The 24,280-nt window shown below is 51.9% G+C and overlaps 1 protein-coding gene across 2 annotated transcripts; it reads right to left on the reverse strand.

The window, feature by feature from the left end:
* Positions 1-23,842, reverse strand: Drc7 (dynein regulatory complex subunit 7). Of its 2 annotated transcripts, XM_004663511.2 has the most exons (18): positions 23,804-23,842; positions 20,786-21,014; positions 19,912-20,086; positions 18,705-18,830; positions 17,742-17,936; positions 15,686-15,844; positions 14,235-14,453; positions 10,854-10,991; positions 7,803-7,875; positions 6,961-7,089; positions 6,691-6,819; positions 5,273-5,493; positions 3,807-4,022; positions 2,628-2,738; positions 2,439-2,549; positions 1,442-1,636; positions 317-456; positions 1-238 (listed from the first exon to the last, which is right to left on the reverse strand). In XM_004663511.2, the coding sequence occupies exons 2-18, from the start codon at positions 20,989-20,991 to the stop codon at positions 145-147; spliced, it is 2,637 nt and encodes an 878-aa protein (XP_004663568.1). In that variant the 5' UTR covers positions 20,992-21,014; positions 23,804-23,842; the 3' UTR covers positions 1-144. The 2 variants fall into 2 exon arrangements, with proteins under 2 accessions (XP_004663568.1, XP_044996948.1); XM_045141013.1 differs by lacking the exon at positions 17,742-17,936.
* Positions 23,843-24,280: the final 438 nt, after the last annotated feature.

Consider the following 24,280-nt stretch of genomic DNA (forward strand, 5'->3'; position numbering starts at 1 on the left):
TAAATTAGAAATGTGTTTATGGGGTGAGATGATGAGCAACAGAGGAAGTGGTGAGGCAGAGGGGGCATCATGGGAGCACAGGGACCAGGGCAAAAGGTAGGGTTTCATTCTGTGGTGGCTTCTGCTGTGGTCCTAAGCAGGGCATCACATAAACACTTTTACAAAGTCCGTCAGGCGTGGGTCCTTGTAGAGTTTTTCCTCCAGTGCCAGGTACTTCAGTGGGGCCAGCTCCTTGTGCCTGAACAGAGGGAGAGAGAGTGAGGGACTGCCCAGCTGGTGGAGCTGTCCCCAGACTACTCCTGGCTCAGCCTCTCACCTGTTGAGCCGTTGTTCCAAGATGCGGATGCGGAACATGGCCTGAGAGCAGTAACTCAGGTACTGGTCTTCGTCCTCGGGTGTCAGGGTCACCTGGTTCTCCTGGTACCACTGCTGCTTCTTCTGCAGTTCCTGGGTCTCCTGGGGGCACAGGGAGATGAGCAGGAAAGATGACATAAGCTGCTAGCTCACAGATTACTATAGTCCCACCAGGGCAGAGATAGAGGTCATAAAGTGTTGGATGGAAACGTGTGGGGTCATGCTATGTGGGATAGCATGTCTGTGAAGTCAGAGCAGGGTCAAAACAAACAGCCAGGCCAGGGATCATCATGGCTCAGTGGCTGAACTCTTACCTAGCACGTGCTCAGGCTCCCAGGCCCGTGAGCTGCATCCCCAACAACCCATAAACAAAACCCAAAACGGTCTAGACAAGTTACTGACATGCCCAGAGCCTCCAATTTCTTATCTCCAAAACAGGTTATTATACCCCTTCGCCACCTACCCCACTCTGGGTAGAGCTCTGGGAACTAACTGAGCCACTGTGTGGGAATCACATTCATGCATCCAACCCACAGAAATGGCAAGGACTAGGAGCTGATGTAATTCAACAAGTCTATCCACCCGCTCATATATTTCCCATCTATGCCTCTGCCTATCCCTTCACCTGTCCATCTGTCTGTCCAACAATATGTCCTCTTACCCATCTACCTACCCAACCACCAATCTACCCACTCCATCTACCCACACATCTTTCCATCCATCTACTCATCCCACCCATCTCTCCATCCCATCCACTCATATAAAAAACAAGTGGGCCGGGCGTGGTGGCACACGCCTTTAATCTCAGCACTCAGGAGGCAGAGGTAGGAGGATCGCCATGAGTTTCAGGCCACCCTGAGACTCCATAGTGAATTCCAGGTCAGCCTGTGCTAGAGTGAGACCCTACCTCGATAAAAAAAAAAGTGGGGAGAACAGCTCAAGCATATCACTGAGGTGACCTGCAGTTCCTGTTACCAACATGAAATCTACCTGAGCCCCAAGCACAGACATAGGTGTCCACCCATCTGTCCCTCACAGATCTGTGAGGGGCTAGGCTGAGGATGCCGGCACTCCTCTATGGCCACACCTCCTCAAAGCGCGCCTGGATGAGATTAGCCTTGTCGATGAGGCGCTGCTTGAAGTCGCTGAGACACTCGTCCTTGAGGCGCATGGCCTGCCAGCGGGTCATCTTCTCGCCCGGAGGGAGTTGCGCCAGGAATGGGGCCAGGTAGTCCAGCTGGGCTTCCACCTGCCGCAGGTGTTCCTCGTGCAAAACGCGTTCCTGTCAGTGGAGGGGGTGGGGAGGCAGTCAACTGGAAGAGCAGGGCCTTCAATCTCTACCAGCTCTGCAGCCACGGAGTGACAAAGCCAGACCCCAAATCCAGGTTCCAGCACGTGGCGAACTGTGAGATTGGATGGCCTTTTGTACCCATGTTTAGGGGTGACATGAAATTCTTGTTTCTGACATGAAGTCATGTCTCTACTTAAGACTGTTTTCCTTCTCTGAAAATTGAGACCGGCTCTGTCTGTAAAACCCGTAGCCTGGTGTCTAATGGCCCACAGCCAATCGTGTGGTAAAGAACAGTGATTATTAGTGATGCTGGACTCCCACCATTGTTCTCTTTTGCCCATAAGGTCCTGAATGAGTGGACAGAGGCCAGGAAAGCTAGAGACACCCAGCCGGCCATTGCCAGAAACCCAAACTGGCCCTCGCACCCTGAGGTACAAGCCAAAGGCCTGTGATGCAGGGGCCTGGTGCTCAGCCTGGGTTCTGAGTCACTTTGCAAGAGTTCCCAGAGGAGGCCACAGCTTTCCTGGGGAGCCCTGGTAGAGGGGGGCGTGCACGTTTCATTCTTTCCCTTGTGCCACAGGCCTTGGCTGCCCACAGCCCCGGGCGAGTGGCCTGGATCCTGAAGGCTCTTAGAACCATCAAAATGGTCAGCTCAGTGGATGATGGTCAGCAAGGACATTCCCCAGGCTTCAGTGATGTCATCCCTACACAGGGCCCCCCAAGAACTCCTCTAGTTCTCCCCACCCCAGAGGCGGGGCTCTTGGGAACGCTGCCTGAACGTGGCTGGGCTCACCATGGCCTCCCGGTACTCCTTGCTCTTCTCATTGCGCTTGGTGTCGTAGATGGAGATGGTTAGCGTGTGTGCCTCCTCCTCTTCCTCACGAAGCTTCAGAATCTCCAGCACCTCAATTGCACGTGAAGGGGGCATGCGTAATTAGGACCCTCCCACCCTGCCATGTCCCACTGCCCCATGGGAACTTACCTCCAGCTCTGACTCCCAAGCCTGATGTCGGGACAGCTTCTCCTCGCTCTTCAGGTGAAGCAGGGTCTCGTACTGGTAAAGCAGCTTCTTGGTGTGCTCCATGGGTTCCACCTGGGCCAGAACCACCACAGTGACACACAGGCTGCAATGGTTAGGATCATAGGGCCATTTGTTTTAAGTCTACTCCTACTTCTTTCTAGCTGTGTGACCCCCAAGAAAGTTGCTTAACTTCTCTCAGCCTCAGTTTCCTTATCTATAAGAATACATATCATAGGGGGACTGGAAAGATGGCTCAGTGGTTAAGGCACTTGTCTGCAAAGCCTAAAGACCCAGGTTTGATTCCCCAGTGCCCATGTAAAGCCTGATGCACAAGGTGGCACATGCATCTGGAGTTTTGTTTGCAATGGCTAGAGGCCCTGGGACACCAATTCTCTCTTCCTCTTTCTCTCTCTCATTCACTCAAATAAATAAAATATTTTAAAAGATGGCAGTTCCTTTAAAAAAAATACAGAGAGTAAAGAAAAGGAGCCAATCCAGGCATGATGGTGCACTTGAGAGGCAGAGGTAGGAGGGCTGCTGGAAGCTTGAGGCCAGCCTTGGACTACAGAGGGTCCCAGGTGAGCCTGGGTTAGAATGAGATCCTACCTAAAAAAAAAAAAAAAAAGAGGGAGCCAGGTGTGGTGGTGCAGGCCTTTAATCCCAGCACTCGGGAGGCTGAGGCAGGAGGCCAGCCTGAAATGACATAGTGAATTCCAGGTCAGCCTGAGACCCTACCTCGGGGTGGGGGCGGGGAGAAGAACAAAAAATAACTTTTTTTAAAGAGGAGTAGAAGAAGAAGAGGAATAAGATTTATAGAGGAACTGAGGAATGTGTCAGGAGCCAGTGGATTGGCTAGGAAGGTGAAAACTTCCACTAGATTTCATGGATCTCTGGGATGGGGGGGTGTTCTCTGCTCGCCAGTGGGGAGAGCAGAGAACATGAGGAAGTGGTTCCAGCTGGCTGGGTTCTAATTTCCTTGGAATAGGAAAGATTTTCAGAGAAACTGCAAAGGAAAGGATCCCTAGACAGGGGCTTGGGTTTTTCCAAGTGGAGCGCAAATGAATTTCCTGGCTGGACTGCGAGAACAGGAGGAAGGGGCGCAGTTCTTAGGGAGTGACCCCACTCTCCAGCCCTGCCCACCTCGAAGCTGATGCACATGTCCGGCGTCATGGTGATCTTGTTGCCCTTGCTGTCGACCTCGGTGCGCCGCACGTACTCGCGCTTGGACGTGGTGATGTAATCGTCGCGACAGTGGTAGCGGAGCTGGATGCGCTCCTCCGGGATCAGAAACACGCGCTCGGCCACGTCCTCGTCCGCGGGCTTCTCCGGGTTGCGAAGGAACCGCTCGGTGATTTTCTGTGTGGCCAAAACACACCGAGCATGAGAGGGGTAATTACAGCGAGAGCTCTGCTGGCGGAGCAAAGGACTCCCAGGACCCTAGGGCCTGCTATCTTTTACATCTGTGTATTGACGCACCCCTTTCCAGCCAGACTCTGAATTCTGTGAACCTCGTGGGTTTTCAGTACCATGTGGGCCTGGACTTCCCTAGGTCCCTCCACAAGACTGCAGCCTGACCCAAGAGATGGGGCGCTCACCATCTGACCAGCAGACATAGAAAGCCCTTAGGAGGGAAGGGGACGCTCACCTGCCAAATCACAGGTAGTGACTTGGAAGAAATAAAGCACAATCTACACAAAGCGGACGAAACAGAGGTGCTAACCTTCACACCCCCATCTTTTTTAAAAAAATTCTTGTTTATTTTTATTTATTTGAGAGCGACAGAGGCAGAGAGAGAAAGAGAGAATGAATGGGCGCACCAGGGCTTCCAGCCACTGTAAACCAACTCCAGACGCGTGCGCCCCCTTGTGCACCTGGCTAACGTGGGTCCTGGGGAATTGATCCTCGAACCCGGGTTCTTAGGCTTCACAGGCAAGTGCTTAACCGCTAAACCATCTCTCCAGCCTTTAAAATATTTTTTATTTTCAAGCGGAGAGAGTGAGTGTGTGTGCACGTGTGGCTTGCTACTGTAACCAAATTCTTAATGCACACATCACTTTTTGCATCTGGCTTTAAGTGGGTGCTGAGGGATAGCACATGGGGCAGCAGGCTTTGGAGACAAGTGCCTTTTTAAGCACTGAGCCATCTCTCTAGCCCCATCACCATATTTCTTTAGAGATGGTCCTACATAGCTCCAGGCTAGCAGCCAATTTACTGTGTAGCTGAGGATGGCCTTGAACCCTTGGTCCTTCTGCCTGTACCTCCCAAGTACTGGGAGTTGTACAGATATGTGCCACTATGTCCAGCTAAGACCAAACCTTTTAATCCACACTAACACCAAAAAGACATCATTTTGTGGTATTTTCACTATTTTTGAGGTGTTAGGCCATGAGTGTCCATCATAGTAAGGAAATGAAGTTTCTCAGTCTGGTGGTTGGAGACACAGTGTGGCCCCAGTGAGTATAGGAATCTGCATTTGGTGAAGTCCTGGCCTCACACTTAGTGTCCCAGCCTCAAAATGCTACTCCAGAGCTAGGGCTTCCCCACCCTGGGCACACTGTCTGCCAGAGCAGCTGGGCAGCAGGACCCCGGGCCCAGCGAGCTCTTACCACTGTGGGCCGGGGATTTGACTCTGCACTGTTCTGAGAGAGTTTCTTAACCCTGGGCCCAAAGGTGATGTGGCGGTAGGTTAGGAAGTCTGTGCGTCCTTGATAGTACTCCGTCATTGTTGTGGGTGTCTCCTCGCGCTTTATCAGGCCGTCCACACGGGTCATTTCGTAGAACTCCATAACGCGGTCCATCTCAGGCTGCATGGACTTGTATGAGTGCACTGCAAAGTGGGTTGGGGGAGAGAGGGCAAGGTGAGTGCCAGGAGCTATGGCAAGTGGCTTGGTAACCTGACCAGGGAGGAGGAGGCAGCTCTACATTGTGGAGGAACAGTAGCTATGGACCCAATCCCCTACTGATGGCTATTTAGGCTATTTTCAACTCTCTGTTTTTATAAACAACATCATGATGAACATCTGTATCATACATTGTTTGATTCTTGCCTATTCGTTGCTAAAAATACAATCTCACCAGTCTGGCATGGTGGCCCAATGCTTTTAATCCCAGCCCTGGGAGGCTGAGGTAGGAGGATTTCTGTGCGTTCGAGGCCAGTCTGAGACTAATTCCAGGTCAGCCTGGGCTAGAGCAAGAACCAACCTCAAAAACCCAAAAAAGAAAGCGTTAAGGTTGTTACTGTTGTTATTATTGTTGTGCTGGAGATGGAGCCTCGGGCCTTCATGCTAGGCACATGCTGTACCACTGGGCTACACTGAAACCCAAGTGAATTACAATTTTTTTTTAAACTGTCCTCAAGAAGGTTCATCTGGTGAGCCACCAGCATCAACAGGGAACTGCTGTCTACTGCTTCCCACTCCTGTACAAATCTGGGAGGACCATTGTGCCTTCATCTTTGCCAACAATGAAAGCTATAACATGGTCCCTAATTGGTTTACTTTTATTTTGAAAATTCCAGTTGCCAAATGTGGTTGGTTTGTTTTAGGCTCTTCTTTGGTGAATTCTTGGGTGAGTATGGGGAGTCTTGGAAGAGGTGTTCTTTCTTCTCTTCCTAACCTCACGGGCTTCCAGCCAGAACTGTAAGGTGGGCACTTTTCCCTTTGTTTTGTCCTTGTGGAAGATGTCAGGTGGTCCTGTTGCTCAGTATCCTTAGCCCTTTTAAATGTGGCCCTGACTGTGGGTGCCCTCTGAGGAGGATTTCCCACTGAGCCCAGGCACAGTACAGGCATGTGGCCTTGGCTTTGACTTTCTTGAAGGAGCATTGCCCATGTTTCCTTCCTTCTCTGTGCTTCCTCAGCTGTCTACACACCTAATTGGCTTTAGGAGGCAAACGCGATGTCTGCTGCCTGCTATTCAAGAACTCTGTGGATTCCCCTGCCAATTGTCCTGGGAGCTGTCCTATGGCACGAGGGATCCTCTCCCCCACCACTAGCTTCCTGACCATCCAGCAGTGGGGCCCACACACCACGTAGAGCCTGGGGGTGGCCCGGCTTGAAGTAGTCGATGTGCAGGCCTGTAGTCTCATATGTGTGCCTCAGCTCCAACATGTCTTCCCGGTTCTGGAACCACTCCTTTACCTCCAGCACCTTAGTATCTGTGGAGACACAAGGGTGCTTGCTGCAGCTGCTAGCCCACAAGTCTCGGCACAAAGAGGACAGCGGGGTCCGCAGACACAGAGAGTAGGAGTGATGTGCCCACAGCCGCACAGCCTTCCCCAGCCCACAGCAGGCCTTACACTGCAGGTCTTCATAGGTGGTGAGGCGGCACACCAAGCCGTTGCTGTTGAGGTACGGGGCCCACTTCTCCAGCTGCGCCCTTTTGTACTGGATCACTTTGTTCCCATTTGGGCAGCGCATCTCAAATGCTGTGGGGGAGAAGGGGCTGGGGAGTCTCTTTCTAGACTGGGCAGCTCATCTATCCCCTGCCATCGAACTGTCTTCTCAGCACCCCTAGGTCCCCGTGCCAGTGCCAAGGAGGTGGTGAGTATCTGTCACTTACTGACTGCAGCTTTGAGGCATTCTCAGGCAGGCTGGGTAGGAGCCTACCTACCCAGGAATGGGATCTGTGCCCCAGCCACCCAGCCACTGCCAGGGCTTTGCCTGTGCAGAACCCTTCCTGCTAGAGCTGAGTTTTGCTCTTACCACTCAGCACCACATCTGAACTGGGCTGGGGGAGCCTGCCCTGGGTTCTCATCTCTACCTTTCTAGAACTCGCCACATGTTAGAACTTAATGTCCTTCCTCTGGGTCTGGGCACTCCAAGATGAGCAGATGTGGGCCCTCCTACCTTCTCTGCCCATCTCTCTGGGTCCTGACATCCTAAACCACCTGCCATGTACCCTGCCTATGGCTTCCTCTGGACAGGAACCCGAGGGAGGGGAAGGGCTGCGTTCTGGTCCTCATGGTCCTTATGTTAACTGAGCCCAGTCCTGTGTGTCAGCGCAGTCAGACACTGTCCACAGAGCTGGTGGGTTATCTGGAAAGGTGGATAGTAGGACCAGGGGAACCTTCTGCAGCAGTCTTCCCTGGGGTCAGGGACGGGTTCTGGGAAGGACAGCGGACCAGCAAACAGCAGAGACCTTCTGGGGAGATCTCAATCTGCACCACCCATGAGTGAGGCATGTCGAAGCTCTTATCTTCATCCTCCTTGCCCTGTGCAGAGAGGGAGTAGGTACTGGCTGGGACCTTGGAGCAGAGGTCATGCCAAAGCCCCTGTCCCCATCCCTGCCCCCACAGGTCAGTGGAGGAAGCCCATCAGTTTCCCCAGGGAGCCAGGGGACATGAGAACCACCCAGGATGGAGAAGAGGAAGAAGAGTCACCTCTGGCAGGCCCCCACTCCCATTTTCCTGGTCATGCAGCTATGCCAGCCTTCCCAACCATGTCACCAGCGCCAACACCAGAGAAGAGCTCCGAGTCAGGTGGAGCCAAGCCCCCTGGCTCTGTCCAGTGCCATCAAGGTTGGGAGGGGGTGGCAGTAAGCAAGCCTCTCATCTACTCTGAGTCTGTCTTTGCTGGATCTCTTAGGAGGAGTCATTGATATAAACATGAAGGACTTGGGGCTGTGCCTAGGTGACATAATTATTACTGCCCTTTTCCCATCTGTGAAATAAGGCCTAACCTAGACAACTGTAAGTAGACAAAAGTAATTTGGAGACTCGGGATTTTCTGTGTATACTCCTCCCTTTTTGGGGGGTATTCTGAAGTAGGGTCTCACTCTAGCCCAGGCTGACCTGGAAGTCACTATGTAGTCGCAGGCTGGCCTCAAACTCCCAGTGATCTTCCTACCTCTGCCTCCCAAGTGCTGGGATTAAAGGCGTGCGCTACCATGTCAGGCTTGTGTATCCCTTTTTTGTTCAGACCTATGACATCTCCTCTCACTGTGACTTCTTTCTGGGACACACTGGATGAGTAATCAGCAGTGCTCATTGGCAGAACTTTATGGAGGCAGCCTGGTGATGGGCTGTAGCTGGGGACTCTGATTTTTGCTGGGGTTCCAAGACTGAGTGCTGACTCTCGGGGGTGCTGCCATACTTGGAAGCAACAGAGATTCCTTTCTCAGGAATGGAATGGGGCTGCAAAGTGGAGCAGTGCCCCAGGGCGAAGAGTGCTGCCCCTAGGGCTGTGTGGTGGTCTGAATGCAAATCTGTGTTCCTGATAGCCTCCAGTATTTTTTTTTAATTGTTGTTAAGACTAAGCTTCTGGGCTAGAGAAATGGCTCAGTGGTTAAGGCACTTGCCTGAAAAGTCTAAGGACCTGGGTTTGATTTCCCAGTGCCCACATAAAGCCAGATGCACAAGGTGATGCGTGCATCTGGAGTTTGTTTGCAGTGGGTGGAGGCCCTGATGCACCCATTCTCTCCTTCTGTTCCCCCCCCCTCCACTTTTCCCTCTCTTTTTCGCAAATAAAAAAGAAAAAAAGACTAAGCGTCCTACTTAGTCTTCAGCAGGCAGAGCCCTGCTGGAGGAGGTATGTTACTAGGAGCAGATCTTGAGTCCGGCCCTAAGGTGTGTAGAGAGCTAATTTGAGCTCTGGCTGTTTGACTTGCTGGTGCTGGCCGTTGTCTGTCTGCTATGGATGTATGGAAGTGAGCCAGCTTCTGCCATGATGAAGCTTCCCCTGAAACCTGCAAGCCTGAAATAAACCCTTCCCTCCAATAAGCTCTTTCTGGTTGGGTGTTTGTCCCAGCAACAACAAAGTAACCTCAACAGGCTGCAAGCCTTGCACAGGGGCTGGTGCTTGCCTGTGGCCAGCAGGGGGTGCTGGTGCTCAGAGATGTGGAGGTATCCTACGTTTACAGGGCAGTGCTTTTTTACACAAGCCTATCACACCAGTGGCCTCAGTCATTCTCAAGAAGCCCCCGGAGCTGGAATGGAGTTACCACCAAGAACCCAGGCCTGCCGCCAAACAGCTTAGGTTCAGATTCCAGCTCTCTCACTCACTGGCGGGACCCTTTCAGTGACTCACATCACTCCCATGTTCCCAAGTTGTAACAGGGAATGACAGGGTAATGATGCTGGCCCAGGTGGCAGAGGTTTATTGTTGTCACCAACAACATAGCCTGACACTCAGTGAGGCCACACGGGTACTGTCTGTCACAGTGGTACTGCTGTATGTCCCTCCAAAATCATATGCCAAAGTCACCCCCTCCCTCCCCCATACCTAAGAATGTGGCTGCATTTGGAAACAAGGTCTTTAAAGAGACTAGGAAGTTTAAATGAGGTCCTTATGTGGTCCAAGTCAGTATTCTTGGTGTCCTTACAAGAGGAGGAGATTGGGACACAGATTCAAAGAGGATCAGGCAAGACACAGGGCCAACAGCCACCAACAAACCCATAGAGATCTCTAAAGGAACCAGCCCTGCTGGACCTTGATCTTGGATTTCCAGCCTCCACAACCGTGAGACAATGAATTTCTGTTGTTAAGCCTCCAGTCTGTGGCACTTTGTTACATCAGCATTAGCAGACTAATGCACCTGCTATCATTGCTATGAATACAACCGTGGCCCCTTCCCCCTTTTAATACAGAGGAGAAATGAAATATCTTAAAGCTGAGGAAGTTTGTCAGAGGTCACACAGCCAATGCCTAAGGCCCCTGGACCCTGACCTCCCACACAGGGTCTCACTCAGACCAGCCTGGAAGGTCTCCCTCTAGGAGATCACGGAGGCAAGGCTGACCATGTGGGGACACCCCAGGCCCTCAACCTTAGGAGACCTGACAGGACAGACAAGAAAGACCTGGCAGGGAATCACAGTGGCTACTCAGGGCGAACCAGCAGAGTCGCAAGTCCTGGGGCTGCCTTGGCTCTTATTACCCAATTCTAAGGCACATGCTCCCTAAAGAGAAGTCCAACTCTTGAATAGGGTGACCTGTGGGTAGGGAAGACCCTGAATTCAAGTCCCAGCCCTCTCCTAGCCCACCAGAAGGTCCTGAGCAAGACTAGACATGTCTGGGCCCAGTTTATCTATCTGTCCGTTGAGATCACTGACTGAGCACTTCTGCTTTGAAAACTCTACGAGTATTCCACCCAGAACCCACACCCATGCACAAATGTGTTTTCAGGGACAGTGTCAAGCTGCCTGAAGTAAGATGGTGCAAAGTCCGTCCACCGGCCCCCCATCACAGGACTCACCAAATCTTCAATACAGTCCTCGTCATCCATTCTTTCATCCTCCTCTTCGTCCTCCTCTGTCAGAGCCAAGTGAGGCTTGTCAGTCCCCAAGAGCATGTACTCCCACCTCACAGGGTCTCCCAGGTCAAAGACCAAGTCCTGTTGGGGAGGAAATGAGCACAGTGCACCCCTTGGCTCCCACATCTGCGCCTGCTCTGTAGGCAACTCGAAATGGCTACTCCCAGAGGCCACCAGAGCTGGGCAGAATGTCAGCTTCAGGTGGACCCTTTTTTTTTTTCAATCATGTTTTGTTTATTTTTATTTATTTATTTGAAAGCAACGGACATGGCACAGAGAGAGAAAAAGGCAGAGAGAGAGAGAGAGAGAATGGGCACGCCAGGGCCTCCAGCCACTGCAAACGAACTCCAGACGCGTGCGCCCCCTTGTGCATCTGGCTAACGTGGATCCTGGGGAATCAAGCCTCGAACAGGGGTCCTTAGGGGTCACAGGCAAGCACTTAACTGCTAAGCCATCTCTCCAGCCCTCCAGGTGGACTCTTAAAGTCCAGCTACACTCCTCATTCTCAACAGGGAAACTGAGGTCCATGGGGGAGAGGGGCCTGACACTCCTACCCAATGCCAGAGGAAGAATTCTGTATTGTGTCTGGGAGAGACTTGGCAATGAATGCTCTCTAGCTGGGGACAGGCCTAGATGTGAGGTCACTCTACATCACTGTAGAGCACCCCAGACAGGCAAGCCAGTGAGACTTCATGGGAGGAGCATCTGGCCCCTTCCAGTAAAGAGCTTGTTGAAAATAAACCTCCTCTTGTTTTGTGTCCCTCCCCCCCACAACTTCCACCCCACCACCACCCCCACCCCCCACCCCCCACCACCACCCCCCCCCCCCTGCCAGAAAGCCAGAAGTCAGGCACAGACACGTGGCACTTACATGCAGTAGTTGTGCATAAAGCCAGGTAGGACTCTTCTCTGCCTGCTTTTCACCTCACCACCATCATTGGCCAGACAGTTCCCAGCAGCGGGAATTGCCTCCCAGGTGACATGTCCCCCCAGCTCCCAATCATGTTCCAAAGGGAAGTAAAGGGTTTCTGAGGCTTGACCATCCCCAAAGGCGAAGCAGCCCTGCTCCTGCGCTGACTTTCCTGTTCTGTCCCAGGGGGGCGCCAGAGTATTGTGTTCTAGCTGGAGAACAGGGCAGAGGAGGCGAGAAAGGTGCTTGATGCAGCAGACTGGGGACAAAGCTTAGTGGGAAAGAACCCAAATGCACAGACATTGACCTGCCTTTCCGTCTTGCCGATTCTGTCACTGTTGCAAGGGGCAAACCATAGCTGGATGTGCTCTCTGGCTTTGTGGTAGTTTGAATGTTTGGTTCCATAGACTCAATCTTTTTTTTTTTTTCCTTAAATTAAACTTCCTACTTGAGCCCCTAGCAGAAAGATTCCTGCTAGAGGGTGTATGTCCCTGGGGGGTCCGAATCTGAATCCCAGCCCAAAGGTGTGTGGACAGAGAGCACTTGGAGCTCTGGGGGTTCACACGTGCTGGGGTGCCGGCTGCTGGTCGTGTCTCTCTGCTTGTATCTAGAAAAGGGAGCCAGCTGTTTCTGCCATGGGTGGTACTCCCCTGGACCCTGTGAGCCTGAGCTAAATGTCTTCCTCCCATAAACAGTATTGGGTTGGATGTTCATCCCAACAACACGAGGCTGACTACAACAAGCTTTAACGTCAAGTTCAGTTCCCAGAGAGAGACCGCAGAACTGATGGGGTGATGAATGCGTCCTGCATGCCCAGGGTGCGTTGCACCAGGCAGCCCTGTGAGCACACGTCACCATTCCTGTCTCCGATGCCAACTCTTGGTTTTCCAAGGGGACAAAGCTCCAGTGCTCCCTGGGCAATGCCCATGATGGATCAATGCTATGCTCTCCTCTTTCATGCCCTCACCTCGGGACACAGTATTGACCCACTGGCCTCAACTTGCGCTTGTCATAAGTACCCTTTCCCTGGAACTGGTGCAGGTGACTCTAGGGTGGTGGTAGGGGTGCAAAGGACAGGAGGAAGACCTTCAGGCTGGAGGAAGGGCTGAATCACACAACAACCTCTGAAGAACCATTATCTTTCAGGGACACTGACCACACGGATGCTGTGAACCAGGCCCTGGGCAGCCTCAGTTCTGCCCCATCTGAGGAGGCAAATGCTCTGCCACTGAGCCACACAGCCAGTCAGGTTTCTTATTTCTCTTAGTTCCTTCTTGTTCATTTGGTTTTGTTTTTAACATAGTATCTCACTCTCTAACCACAATCATCCCTGAACTCACAATCCTTCTGCCTCAGCCTCCCGGGTTCTGGAGTTCTGGAGTCACAAGTGTGTGCTACCACACCCAGCTCTTCACTTCGTAATTCTTTACTGACCCGGAAGAGCCTCAAAGCCTTCAGAGGATCTTACATTTACTTTTCTTATCTTTGGCTGCCATCAATAAGAAGGCTGACCCAAAGCACCTAGCTCACCTCTTTTTCCCAGAAGCTGCTCTTGGTTGGGTGATTTCTACCAGCAATGTGAACCTGACTACAACCCTCTCTTTCTTGGTCTGGGAACAGGAGTTAGGCATGCTTAGTTTATAGGAGGTTAGAGAGCAGCGCGTTTATCGTGTGCACACATTTCCACATGGCTGTTATACTTCCACACAAAGGTGTACAAGATTTGCTCATGACTTGGAAATGGCTCAGTGAGTAAAAGAGCTTGCAAGCCTGATGACCTGAGTTTGGAACCCCAGAACCCATGTAAAGCCCAACACAGTCATGAGCATCTGTACTTCCAGCCTCCTGCATGGAGATGGGAGTCGGGAGGATGGTGGAAGCTTGGGGCCGGCCAGCCTGGCATGACAAGTTATAAGCAAGAAGACACCCTGTCTCAACAAGGTGTCCGCATGTACACACACACACACACACACACACACACAATAATATCTTTAAAAAAAATCTCATTCACACAAGCCAGCAATTCCCAGCTTAAAAAGATACACATGGGCTAGGGAAATGGCTTAGTGGTTAAGTGGTTAAGGCACTTGCCTGCGAAGCCTAAGGACCTGGGTTCGATTCGCAAGGACCCATGTAAGCCAGATGCACAAGGGGGTGCATGCGTCTGGAGTTCGTTGCAGAGGCTGGACGCCCTGGCATGCCCATTTGCTCTTTCTCCCTTCCTCTCTCTCAAATAAATAAATAAAATATTTTTTTTAAAAAAGATACACACAAGTCAGAGAAGTTCATCTTACAAGAATGGTCACTGATGGACAAGGGTGTGGGCCCTGAGCTGAGGGGCGCTCAGTGCTCTCATGGGCGGGTCTCCGCATGGTCACCACCCTGGCCTCTGCCTCTCCCCGCCCCCTACACACCTTGCAGCAGTTCCAGCAGTCCTGCATGTTAATCCAGTAGTTCCTGTGGTTCCAGAGGCTCTCGATGCCCAGGAAGTGGTCATCCTGGGTGCTGTAGCTGCGCCCTGTCAGGGGTTCAATGAAGAAGCACTCGGGTACCTCGCGCTTCCCCGCCAGCACCAGGACCCAGCAGTGCACTCGCAAGCCGTGCAGGGGGTCGGGCTTTGCCTTTTCAGCCTCCTGCAGAGGGAAGGTGGGTGAGCACCAGCCATCTGGGGCCGGAATCCAGACCCAGGAGCGGGGAACCCAGGACAACCCAGTTGTCTTTCCATCACCCCTCCTGCGAGCCCCAGTTTCAATCAATAAAGTGGGAGGGTCTTAGGGCTGGGAAGATGGCTCTTTGGATAAAGTGTTCATTGCTCAAGCCGAAGCGCCTGAGTTTGATCTCCAGAACACATGTAAAAAGCAGCAAGTAGGCTTCAAACTCACCCACCACGGCTGAGGGGATTTTGCAGAAGTGAGAGCAGAATGTAAGAGCCACAGGTTGAGACATCATGCCCGGAGGCATTCCTGCCTCCCATCACTCAAAACCCACAACCCCGTAGGGAATACCTGCAACCCCACTGAAGAGCATCTCAGAATGGGGGCAGGAATGAGGGAAAAGAGGGTACCAATACATGATGTATCCATTTGAAATATGTTGTTAATAGTAATAATAAAAATACACACAAAAAAGCAGCACGCAGTGGTGGGTTTCTGTACTGATGCAGATGGAGATGGGAGGCAGAGACAGAAACTCATAGCAACCCAGCCAATCCAGCAAAGTGAAAATCCAAAGCAAGAAACTCTGCCTCAAATGAGGTGGACAGGCCAGGAGCAACCCAGACACTGTCCTCTGACTCCACATGCTCGCTGTGGCACACACACACACACAAAATAAGCAGTAAGTAGAAATCAGATCTCTGGCACATTGATTTGATTCTAGGGAGTGCTAGTACTAGGGATAGAGTATTCAGCATATAGTATGTATATATACATATTACATATCCGTATTATAAATGGATAAAATATATATGGATATAATATGTGCATATAATATGTATATGTTAAGGTCATTCAAAGAAAAGCAATGTGGGGCTGGAGAGATGGTTTAGCAGTTAAGGTGCATGCCTGCAAAGCCTAAGGACCCAGGGTTGATTCTCCAAGTCCCATGTAAACCAGATGCACATGATGGCGCATGTGTCTGGAGTTCATTTGCAGTAGCTAGATGCCCTAACGCACCCATTCTCACTCTCTCTCTCTCTCTGTCTCTAATAAATAACTAAATAAAAGAAGAAAAACATTAAAAAAAAAAGCAAGGCAATCTTTCTCTGGATAAGTTTTCTGTGATTCCCAAGAAAGGACTTTGTCCCACTCCCCATGTCATTTCTGGGTGACCATTCTTCCCAGGTTGCAGGGCCATGTGGACCCACCAGGATGCGATCTTCCTCCTCCTTGAGCCGCTGCTCCCGCTCGGCTTGGATCTGCTTCTGTCTCTTGTCCTCCTGCTCTTGCTCAAACCTGCTGCTCAGGTCTCGAGGTGGTTTGATGGTGTACTTCTTAGGCGGTGCTTTCTCTACTTTCTTGATCACCTGTCACCCAACAGGAGGGGGAGGCTCAACCCCAGACCCATACACTTTACAGGTTCCAAGGCTGTGGACCCAATCCTGCAGGCCCTGGAACCAGCTCCTGCAGCCCGCAAGCCTCCTAGCCCTGACAGTGGTACCCCCATGGGAGCCTTAGGTGGTCCTCTCCTCTTTGGATCTGGCCCTGCCAAGCAGTTAAGAATGATGAGGCCAGTGCTTAAGAGGTTGGAGTTCTCCCATTCCCCACAGCTGGGCCCAGGATGAACCAGCTCTGAGCCAGGAACGGGGGAAGATAGTTCGGAGTCAGAGTTTCAGATGTTATCATTGGAGGGTTTCATATGTTGATCAAAGTTTGAGTTTGACGGACCAAGAAAGAATAGAAAAACCTGTGTGTGAGGGGTGGTGGTGAGTGCATGTATGAGTGTGACTGTGATACTGTGATGCTGTGAGGTGTGTGTGCAGTTATGCATGTGTGTTTGTACAGATGTGTGTGTGTGTGCATGTGTGTCTAAACATGTAGGTCAGATGTGTTCCTAGGGAAGAGCCCTGCAGAGTGCAGACATGGCCTATGACAGTCTGAGGAGGAAGCAGTGAGTCTCTGAGCGTTGACGTCAGACCCAGGCTTCAGTCTCGGAGTCTCCATCTCCGGCTGTGTGACTGCAGCCATGTCCTTCCTTTTGACCCTGGTGTTTCATCTCTCCATTCTCATTTGTTCACTGATAATGACGACACCAACCATGCAGGGCTGTCACAAGTAGCAGCCACGTCAACCCACGCCCACACTAAACTGGTTTGTCATCCAGAAAGTTCTCTGTCCTTATTAGATATAAATCTGCCTTTGCTCCCAGCACTTGGGAGGCAGAGGTAGGAGGACTGCCATGAGCTCGAGGCCACCCTGAGACTTCGTAGTCAATTCCAAGTCAGCCTGGGTTAGTTTGAGACGCTACCTCGAAAAACCAGAAAATAAAAATATGCCGCAGACAGCAGGCCCGGCTGTGGGCTTACAGGCCTTCACAGGCAACAAGCTTTTGCTCTGTCTTCATTCGGGAGCTGGGCCTGAGTGAGCGAGCTGCTCTGTCACCTCTTCCTCCTACCCTCCTTTCTCTTCTTCCTCTTCATCCACCAGAGCCTGGGTCACCTAGGTGTCCAGTCAGATGGGACTCAGATACCCAGCCGCCTTTTGAGCTGAAGACACTTTTAGGGGCCTGACCCTGGTCACAGGGGCCTCAAACCCACCCAGGGCATGGAATACCCGTCCTGTCCGCTGCACAGCTGTCTTCCAAACATAAGCTGCTTCAGTAATTCTGACAGTAAAGGTGCATTTAAGAGCATTTCTTAACAACAAAGTATAATGGCATGCATGTATGAAAAAGCCACTATGAAACCCAGGACTCTGTGTAATAACTTTCAAAATGAATAAAATAAGAGTGCTTCTTGCATATGTGGCAACTCTGGTCATCATGACGGAGTTCTCAGTGAGCCGTCACAAAACTCAGCCATGACTCTGAAAGGTTGATGATATTGTTTCTATGTAAAAGGGGCCTTTTGGGAAGGGGATGTAGCTCGGAGGTAGAATGTGCCAGGCCCTAGGTCCAATCCCTAGTACCAAATGAAGGGATTCAAGGGTTCACTTGTTGGCTATTTCCTTCTATGGAAACAATACATGGGCTTTTTGACTTAAGGTGGAAGCCTTGTAGAGGTCATGAAATGTACCCAGTTACAAGGGGGAGGAGATAGCAGTTTGAAGGACTGGGCTGTAGGTGGCGCTAAGGACAGAGAAATCACCAGAGCTGTGACATAGGGACTTTGGGACAGCAAAGGGGCTGCATCCAAGCGCCCAGCCTCCAAGGCCAGCAGGGCAGATCAGGAGGCCACAGGCCGCTCAGGGCAGGGGCAGGCGTACCTCCACGGGCTTCACGGTGAGCGGGCACACCTCCCGGGTCAGGTCCATGAAGCACAGGTCTATGGAACCGTAGCCATTGACGCAGTAGGCGTCGTAGCCAGAGCCAATGAGCAGGGAGCAGAGCAGGGTGCTGAAGTCGAAGCAGTTCCCCTTCTGGTGCTTGAGCACCGTGCTCGAGGAGTACAGGTGCGTGGGCTGAGCACCGGCCACCCGTCAGTGCTCCTGCGCGTCCCCTCACCACCCACCACCCACCTGGGGGGCTGAGGGGTCCCTTGCTTGGTCAGGATTCTCCCAAGGTTGGTGCAAACAAAAGCTGTGTGATTCCCCACACACCGGTCACTTTAAGGGGCGCATGATTTTCTAACAGGGGCTAAGTTGTCGCAAACAGAAACATCCGATCTAATACCCTGGGCTTTTTTGTTTGTTTGTTTTTTTGTTTTTCAAGGAAGGGTCTCACTTTTGCTCAGGTTGACCTGGGACCCACTATGTAGTCTCAGATGGCCTCAAACTCCCATCTCTGACCCCCGAGCGCTGGGATTAAAGGCGTGCACCACCATGCCCAGCCTTGATTGACATTTTATTGTGTGCCTTCAAACTCCCCCCTCTTCATCCTTTCTCTCTCTTCCCTCCATCAATTCCCCATTTTTCACTCCTTCTTGCCTCCCTCCATTATCAATGAGAAGCTGACCAAGCTTGTCAGAAGCCCAAATATGGTGCTAAAGGCTATGGCCAGCACCTTACTGCACCTCCTGAAATCACAAAGGGGAAACTGAGGTAGAAAGCAAAGATGAGACCAGGCTTGCTGAGTTCGCTTAGGCAAGTAGCTCTCTCTGTACTTTTGTTCCATAAGGTCTCCGAGGAACTGGGGCCAAAGCCTGGCATAGCCTCCTTCTCCCAGACCTGCCTTGCTTCCCACCTCAGGCCTGCTGGGCCTCCTGATGGCAGTGGAGGAGTGGTGCTTACCGGCTTGAGAGGGTCGGGCAGGGGCACCATGGTGAGGAAGTCAGACACAAACTGGGCACAGCTGTCCCAGTTGTAGAGCTCAGGGTAGGGTGTCAGTGTGGGCCGGATGGTGGTACTCACGAACTTCTACAAGAGGAGAAATAGTGCCAGGGACTGGTGAGGATCCGTGTCTGGCCCAGCCTCCTTCTTTGAACCTGTAGGGAGACCCTGGAGGCCAAAGATCACCCAGAGTCCGGGCCTGCAGACCCCAGGATGGCAGAACAGCCCCTTGCAGGGAAGGCCTGGCCCAGTGTAAGTGGCAGTGGCTCTGAGGCACGCACCATGTCACTTGCATGGGGACAGCACATACTTATTCTGGATCTGAGCTGGAAGAACTGGGGGGCATCCTTTCCTCCACCGCCCCCCCTTTGCGCCCAACCGGGGAGCCTGAGGCCCAGAGAGGTCAAATGAGCTGCTTATGCCAGTCATGGCTGAAGATGAAAGATCTCGAACCAGGCTGAGGCCCTTGCAGAGCCAGCAGAGGTTCTGAGCAGGAGCAGCTGGTGGCCAGTGTGGTCTCCAGCCCCTGCTGTTGTCTCCTCCCAAGGAAGGCAGAATAACAAAACCAAGTGAACCAGGATAGGCCCCAGTACCTGACACTAGCTCCTCCTCCTCCCATCCCCTTGTGGTCTCGGTCACCTCCCTGAGCCTCTTTGGGCCTCACTTTCCCCATCTGTAGCTGGAGTAGCATGGGCTTAATTGAAAAGGTCACAAGTCAGGGCCCTCCAGTCTGGTTCCATTCAGCCGTGAGGTGATTCCTAGCATTTTAGCTCTTGCCATTTAAAATCACAGCTGCATAAGGCCAGCCTGGGCAGTTTTGTGAATGCCTCCCTTAAAAAACAAAAGAGGGGGGACATAGAATATATATATATATATATGTGTGTGTGTGTGTGTGTGTGTGTGTGTGTGTGTGTGTGTAGTTCAGTGGTAGAGTGCTTGCCTGGCATGTGCAAGGCCCTGGATTCCATTCTTAGCACCAGGAAAAATAAACACAGACATCACACTTTCCCATTCAAATCCCAGGCATGCCTTTCCCTTCCCTCTTGACAAGTCAGGGCTAATTCATAGGAGGCGCTGTGATTCATCCTAGAGACCCTGGAAAAATCCCGTGCACCTCCCTGAGCCCTTCGGTTGGGTCCCCACTCTTCCCCCCAAGCCCCAGGCTTACGGGCACATCACACTCGTTTAGTGGGTGTAAGAAGAGAGGCACACGGTCAGGGCACAAGTGGCTGTACTGGCGGGAGAAGTTGTCGGCCACCTGAAGCAGATGCTCCTCCTTAGGCGAGTTGGTGGAGTAGGAAGGAGGCAGCTTGGAGGTATCAATAGGAGCCTTGGTTGAGACCCTGTGATGAAGGGAGAATACGATTGATCTGTGAAGCCATCCTTGGCAACCAGGGATGCACCAGAGCTGCTTTAAAAAAAAAAATATATATATATATATATATATATATATATATATATATATATATATATATATATATATAATTTGTTTTTTTGAGAGAGAGAGAGAGAGAGAGAGAGAGTGGGGGAGAGAGGAAAAGGGCAGAGAGAAAGAGAGAGAGAATGGGCGCACCAGGGCCTCTAGTCACTGCAAACAAACTCCAGAAGCATGTGGCACTTTGTGCATCTGGCTTATGTGGGTCCTGGGGAATTGAACCTGGGTCCTTAGGCTTCGCAAGCAAGCATCTTAACCATTAAGCCATTTCTCTAGCCCCAGAGCTGCTTCTGACCCCACCTTCCTCATTTAATTCTCACCACCACATGGGGGGGGGTATTGTTAGTAGCACCTCCACTTTTACACACTTAAAGGTATGGTGGCACACAGAAGTTGGGTGACTTGCCCAAGTTCACACAGCCAAGGAAAAACAGAGCCGGGATTCAGAGCAAGCGGTCTAGACGCAAAGCCTTCCTGCTTAACCACCTCCTGCTCTGTCCTGGACCCTCCTCTGAGCGGGGTAGGGGGCACCATTCTGCCCGGTGTGCCTGTGCCTGGACCCGTGAGCCAAGGCTGCTGGGGAGAAAGCCCCGGTCCTGGCACTCACGGGGGCTCGGTTGGGACCTGGACCTCAATCTCCGTCAGCGTCTTCTCCAGGTCGCGGAGTGCCTCCTGGGTCAGGATGGGCTCCTCCTTGTGCACCTCCACGGGGTGCGTTATTTTCTCTGCCCTTTCATGTCGCTCTCCCCTCTCCGCCGCTTCCTCACGCTCAGCGGCCTCCTCCTCCTCCACTTTCTCCTTGAGGACCTCCATGATGGGCTGGCGGCTGGCCGGCTCTGCAGGGAAGGACACATGCGCTTAGAAGGGCCACACACAGCACAGAGAAGGTCTGGGAGGAAGGGACTCTTCACTCGTGGAGAAAGACTGGGTGGTGCTAGCCCATCTGTGATACCTGCTAACAGTCACAAATCTTCCTTTAAACGAAGACTAGTAGCTGGGCATGGTGGTGCATGCCTCATCTCAGAAGGTGGAAGGCTGAGACAGGACACCAGCCTGGGTTACATAGGGAGACCCCATCTCAACAAACAAAACCAAACACCAGACAAGGCTGGCGGCAGATGGCCCAAAGTTACTAAAGTAGTTTTGTGGTTATTGATTTTATTTTGGCAATTACTTTCTTTTCCTGACAAGTGACACTAATGATGTAGGGACCCCTTTGTATTTTAGTTTCCTTACATACACATTTATGAAATTCAATGAGTCTTCAAGAAAATTAAGAATGGAGCTGGGTGTGGTAGCTCATATCTTTAATCCCAGCACTCAGGAAGCAGAAGAGGATTGATTGCAGTGAGTTCGAGGCCACCCTGAGACTACATAGTGAATTCCAGGTCAGCTTGGTCTAGAGTGAGACCCTACCTTGAAAAACCAAAAAAAGTGTGTGTGTGGGGGGGGGGCTGGAGAGATGGCTTAGTGGTTAAGGTGTTTGCCTGCAAAGCCGAAGGACCCAGGTTCAACTCTCCAGGACCCAAATACACCAGATACACAAAGGGACACATGCATCGTGGCTGGAGGCCCCAATGTGCCCATTCTCTATCTGCCTCTTTCTCCTTCTCCCCCCCTCAAATAAATAAATGAAAAAAATTAAAAGAAAATTAAGAATGATAAGGTAATATAAAATATAACCCAGGGTGGAAGATGGAGAGCTCATCTCCCCAAACCAGAAACTGAGACATGGCATGGTCGCCACCAAGGCCCAAGGGGTAGGGGAGATGCCTCTAAACAGTCACCATCCTGGGATGCGCACTGAGACCCCAGGAAGGCCTTGCCTATGGGCCACAAACTAAATCCCCAACAAGGCACACTGCACCGCAGGTCACCCACCCAAAGACCTACCCCCTTCTGGGACAGAGTCCCAGGTTTGAATGGGTGCAGCAAGGTGCCTGGGTGGAAATGTTCAGCTTCCTGGACTCTCCAGCAGTTGGGGCTGGCCTGGGATGTGACCCAGTGAGGCTGGGGAGACGGGAGCAGCGGGGCTCTTACAGAGCCCCAGCACAGTAGGCACACAGCTTGGGTCCCCCGGCTCCTTCCTGCCTGGGACATTCACACCAACCATGAGGTGGAAGTGTGAATGAACCCCACCCAGGAGCACCGAGGCTGCCTGGGAAGGACAGAAGAGAAGAGAGGCCAGGAGCTGGGTCTCCAGGGATGCGCCCTCATCCCTGAGGCCCAGAGTCGGCCCTCTTGGTCTGTTTGCAAGGCTCCTCATGCTGGGCTGCATAATGCTATTCCAGCTGCCCCACCTCTCCGTCCCCTGCCTCCCAGGCCAGGCCTTTCCACCACTGAGATCAACAACTAACAAACAGGGGAAGATTCACAAAGCCCCAATTCATGGGAAGGGGTGTAGGCAGGCTGGGCAGAGGATGGAAGGGAAGAGCAGGGGCTCTCCAGATTTCTCCTCAGATCCTGGTGGAGTCAGAACTAAGCAGGCAAAAGGGACCAAGACGGTTGGCTGGGAATGTGGCTGAGTGGTGGGGTGCTTGCCCAGAGTATCTGAGGCCCACACTGGATTCTTTCTCCGGTGTCCCAAGACGGAGTGGAAGGGGGTGGCAGGAGGTAAAGGGTTGCCCTGCTTCCCTGCCTCGCACCTGGCTGCAGCTGCTCCAGCATCCTGGGGAGAGAGGAGCCGTGGCTAGCCCAGACTGAGCCCAGCAGGACCCTTGGGCCTCTCGCTGCATCTTTTCAATAACAGCTTTCCCGCAGCGTGGAAGTGGGGGCATGGGGATTTCCTATCCATTTTGACATTCGGGGCTCCAGGACTCAGGATGTTGGACAACCCAAATTCCAGGGAAAACCTTGTGTCCTGCGGGTCTATCCAGGACCCTGCTTCTCTGGGGACAAACTTCCAGCCAAGCAGTATGGCCCAATCATCAGAGCCATCTACCTGCCTTTTGGGCACAGGGAGGGTGAGCTGGGGAGGCAGTAGTAACCTTGAAAGGCATTCACAGCTCACTGGACCCTGACTCTACCAGGCCCTGTGCAAAGAGGGCTGAATGGAAAGTCCCTCCTTCATTGTCAAGTGACTGTGAGGCAGCCGCTCCTATGAGACTCACTGCAGGTGGAAAGACTGAGGTCTAGAGAGGCTAACAGAATTGCTCAAGGTCAAAGCTGGTAGGTAGCAGATTTGGGATTCAAACCTACATATCTCTGCTTCTGAAATGCATGTAGAATAGGAAAGGCAAAGTGGGGAAGGAGAACAATTGGCCTGGAAAGAACCAGAATGGAAAGAAAGTCAAGATGTCATTGGGCAGCCAAGCCGGGGCAGGCGCTGAACTGAGCCCTGACTGAGCCCAAGGACATAGACAGGGTCATCTAAAGGGGAGCATTCCCATCTCAGCAGCCTCCTCATCTACCACCCCAGCCACAGGCCCTTCCCTCCAGCCCCACAGCAAGCTCCTCCTTCCCAGCAAACAGCCCACCTCCCCACCCCCAATAATAGTAATAATAATAAACTTCCCCAGAAAGGTCAGGGCTGGAGGCCCCCCAGTTAGATATAGCCTGTTCTCCCTCCTCCTCCCTCTCCTACACAGGGTATAACCACCCCCAAGTCCTCAGCTTCCTTCCTTACCCTCCAAGGACAGCTTTCCTATCTGTTAGGTATCTCCATGGTAACAACCCAGGACAGATCCTAGGAGAGGAGGCTTCTGGGAAATGTAGTCTCCCGTGATTGCTCAGGGCTGTGTTTCCCCTCCAACTCCAGGCCACCACCCCATGGTGAGCTGGGACAGTAGAGAGCCTTGCAAGAGCTGATTGCTAAGCTTTCAGGAATTTTTGTAATGCAGTTTTCAAATACAGCATTATTAAAAATTAAATGAACGAAACCTCCAAGGAAGTAATTATCTTAAACACAACAGCAATAAATGTTCAAAGCCCATCACTTCTTAATTATTTGGCTCCATCCTATCTGTGCACTTGAGGCAATTTATGTCTGTAATTGCTAACAATGGAGATGCCACATCACCAGAGCAGCTCTTCCCGACCTTGTGCAGTGATGGTAGAGCAATGACTTAAAACAGAGTGTGGGCTATTTATACCACAGAAATTG

This window comes from Jaculus jaculus, chromosome 1, assembly GCF_020740685.1.
Source record: "Jaculus jaculus isolate mJacJac1 chromosome 1, mJacJac1.mat.Y.cur, whole genome shotgun sequence".
In the NCBI taxonomy this organism is placed as follows: Eukaryota; Metazoa; Chordata; class Mammalia; order Rodentia; family Dipodidae; genus Jaculus; species Jaculus jaculus.

Coding starts and splice junctions, on each gene's coding strand:
- Drc7 (XM_004663511.2), bottom strand. CDS start 20,991: ATGGAGGTCCTCAAGGAGAAAGTGGAGGAGGAGGAGGCCGCTGAGCGT. Junction 5,494..6,690: donor CCACCCCCAGGCTCTACGTG/GTGTGTGGGCCC, acceptor CCCACTTTGCAG/TGCACTCATACAAGTCCATG. Junction 1,637..2,438: donor AGGAGTACCGGGAGGCCATG/GTGAGCCCAGCC, acceptor CTCCACTGACAG/GAACGCGTTTTGCACGAGGA.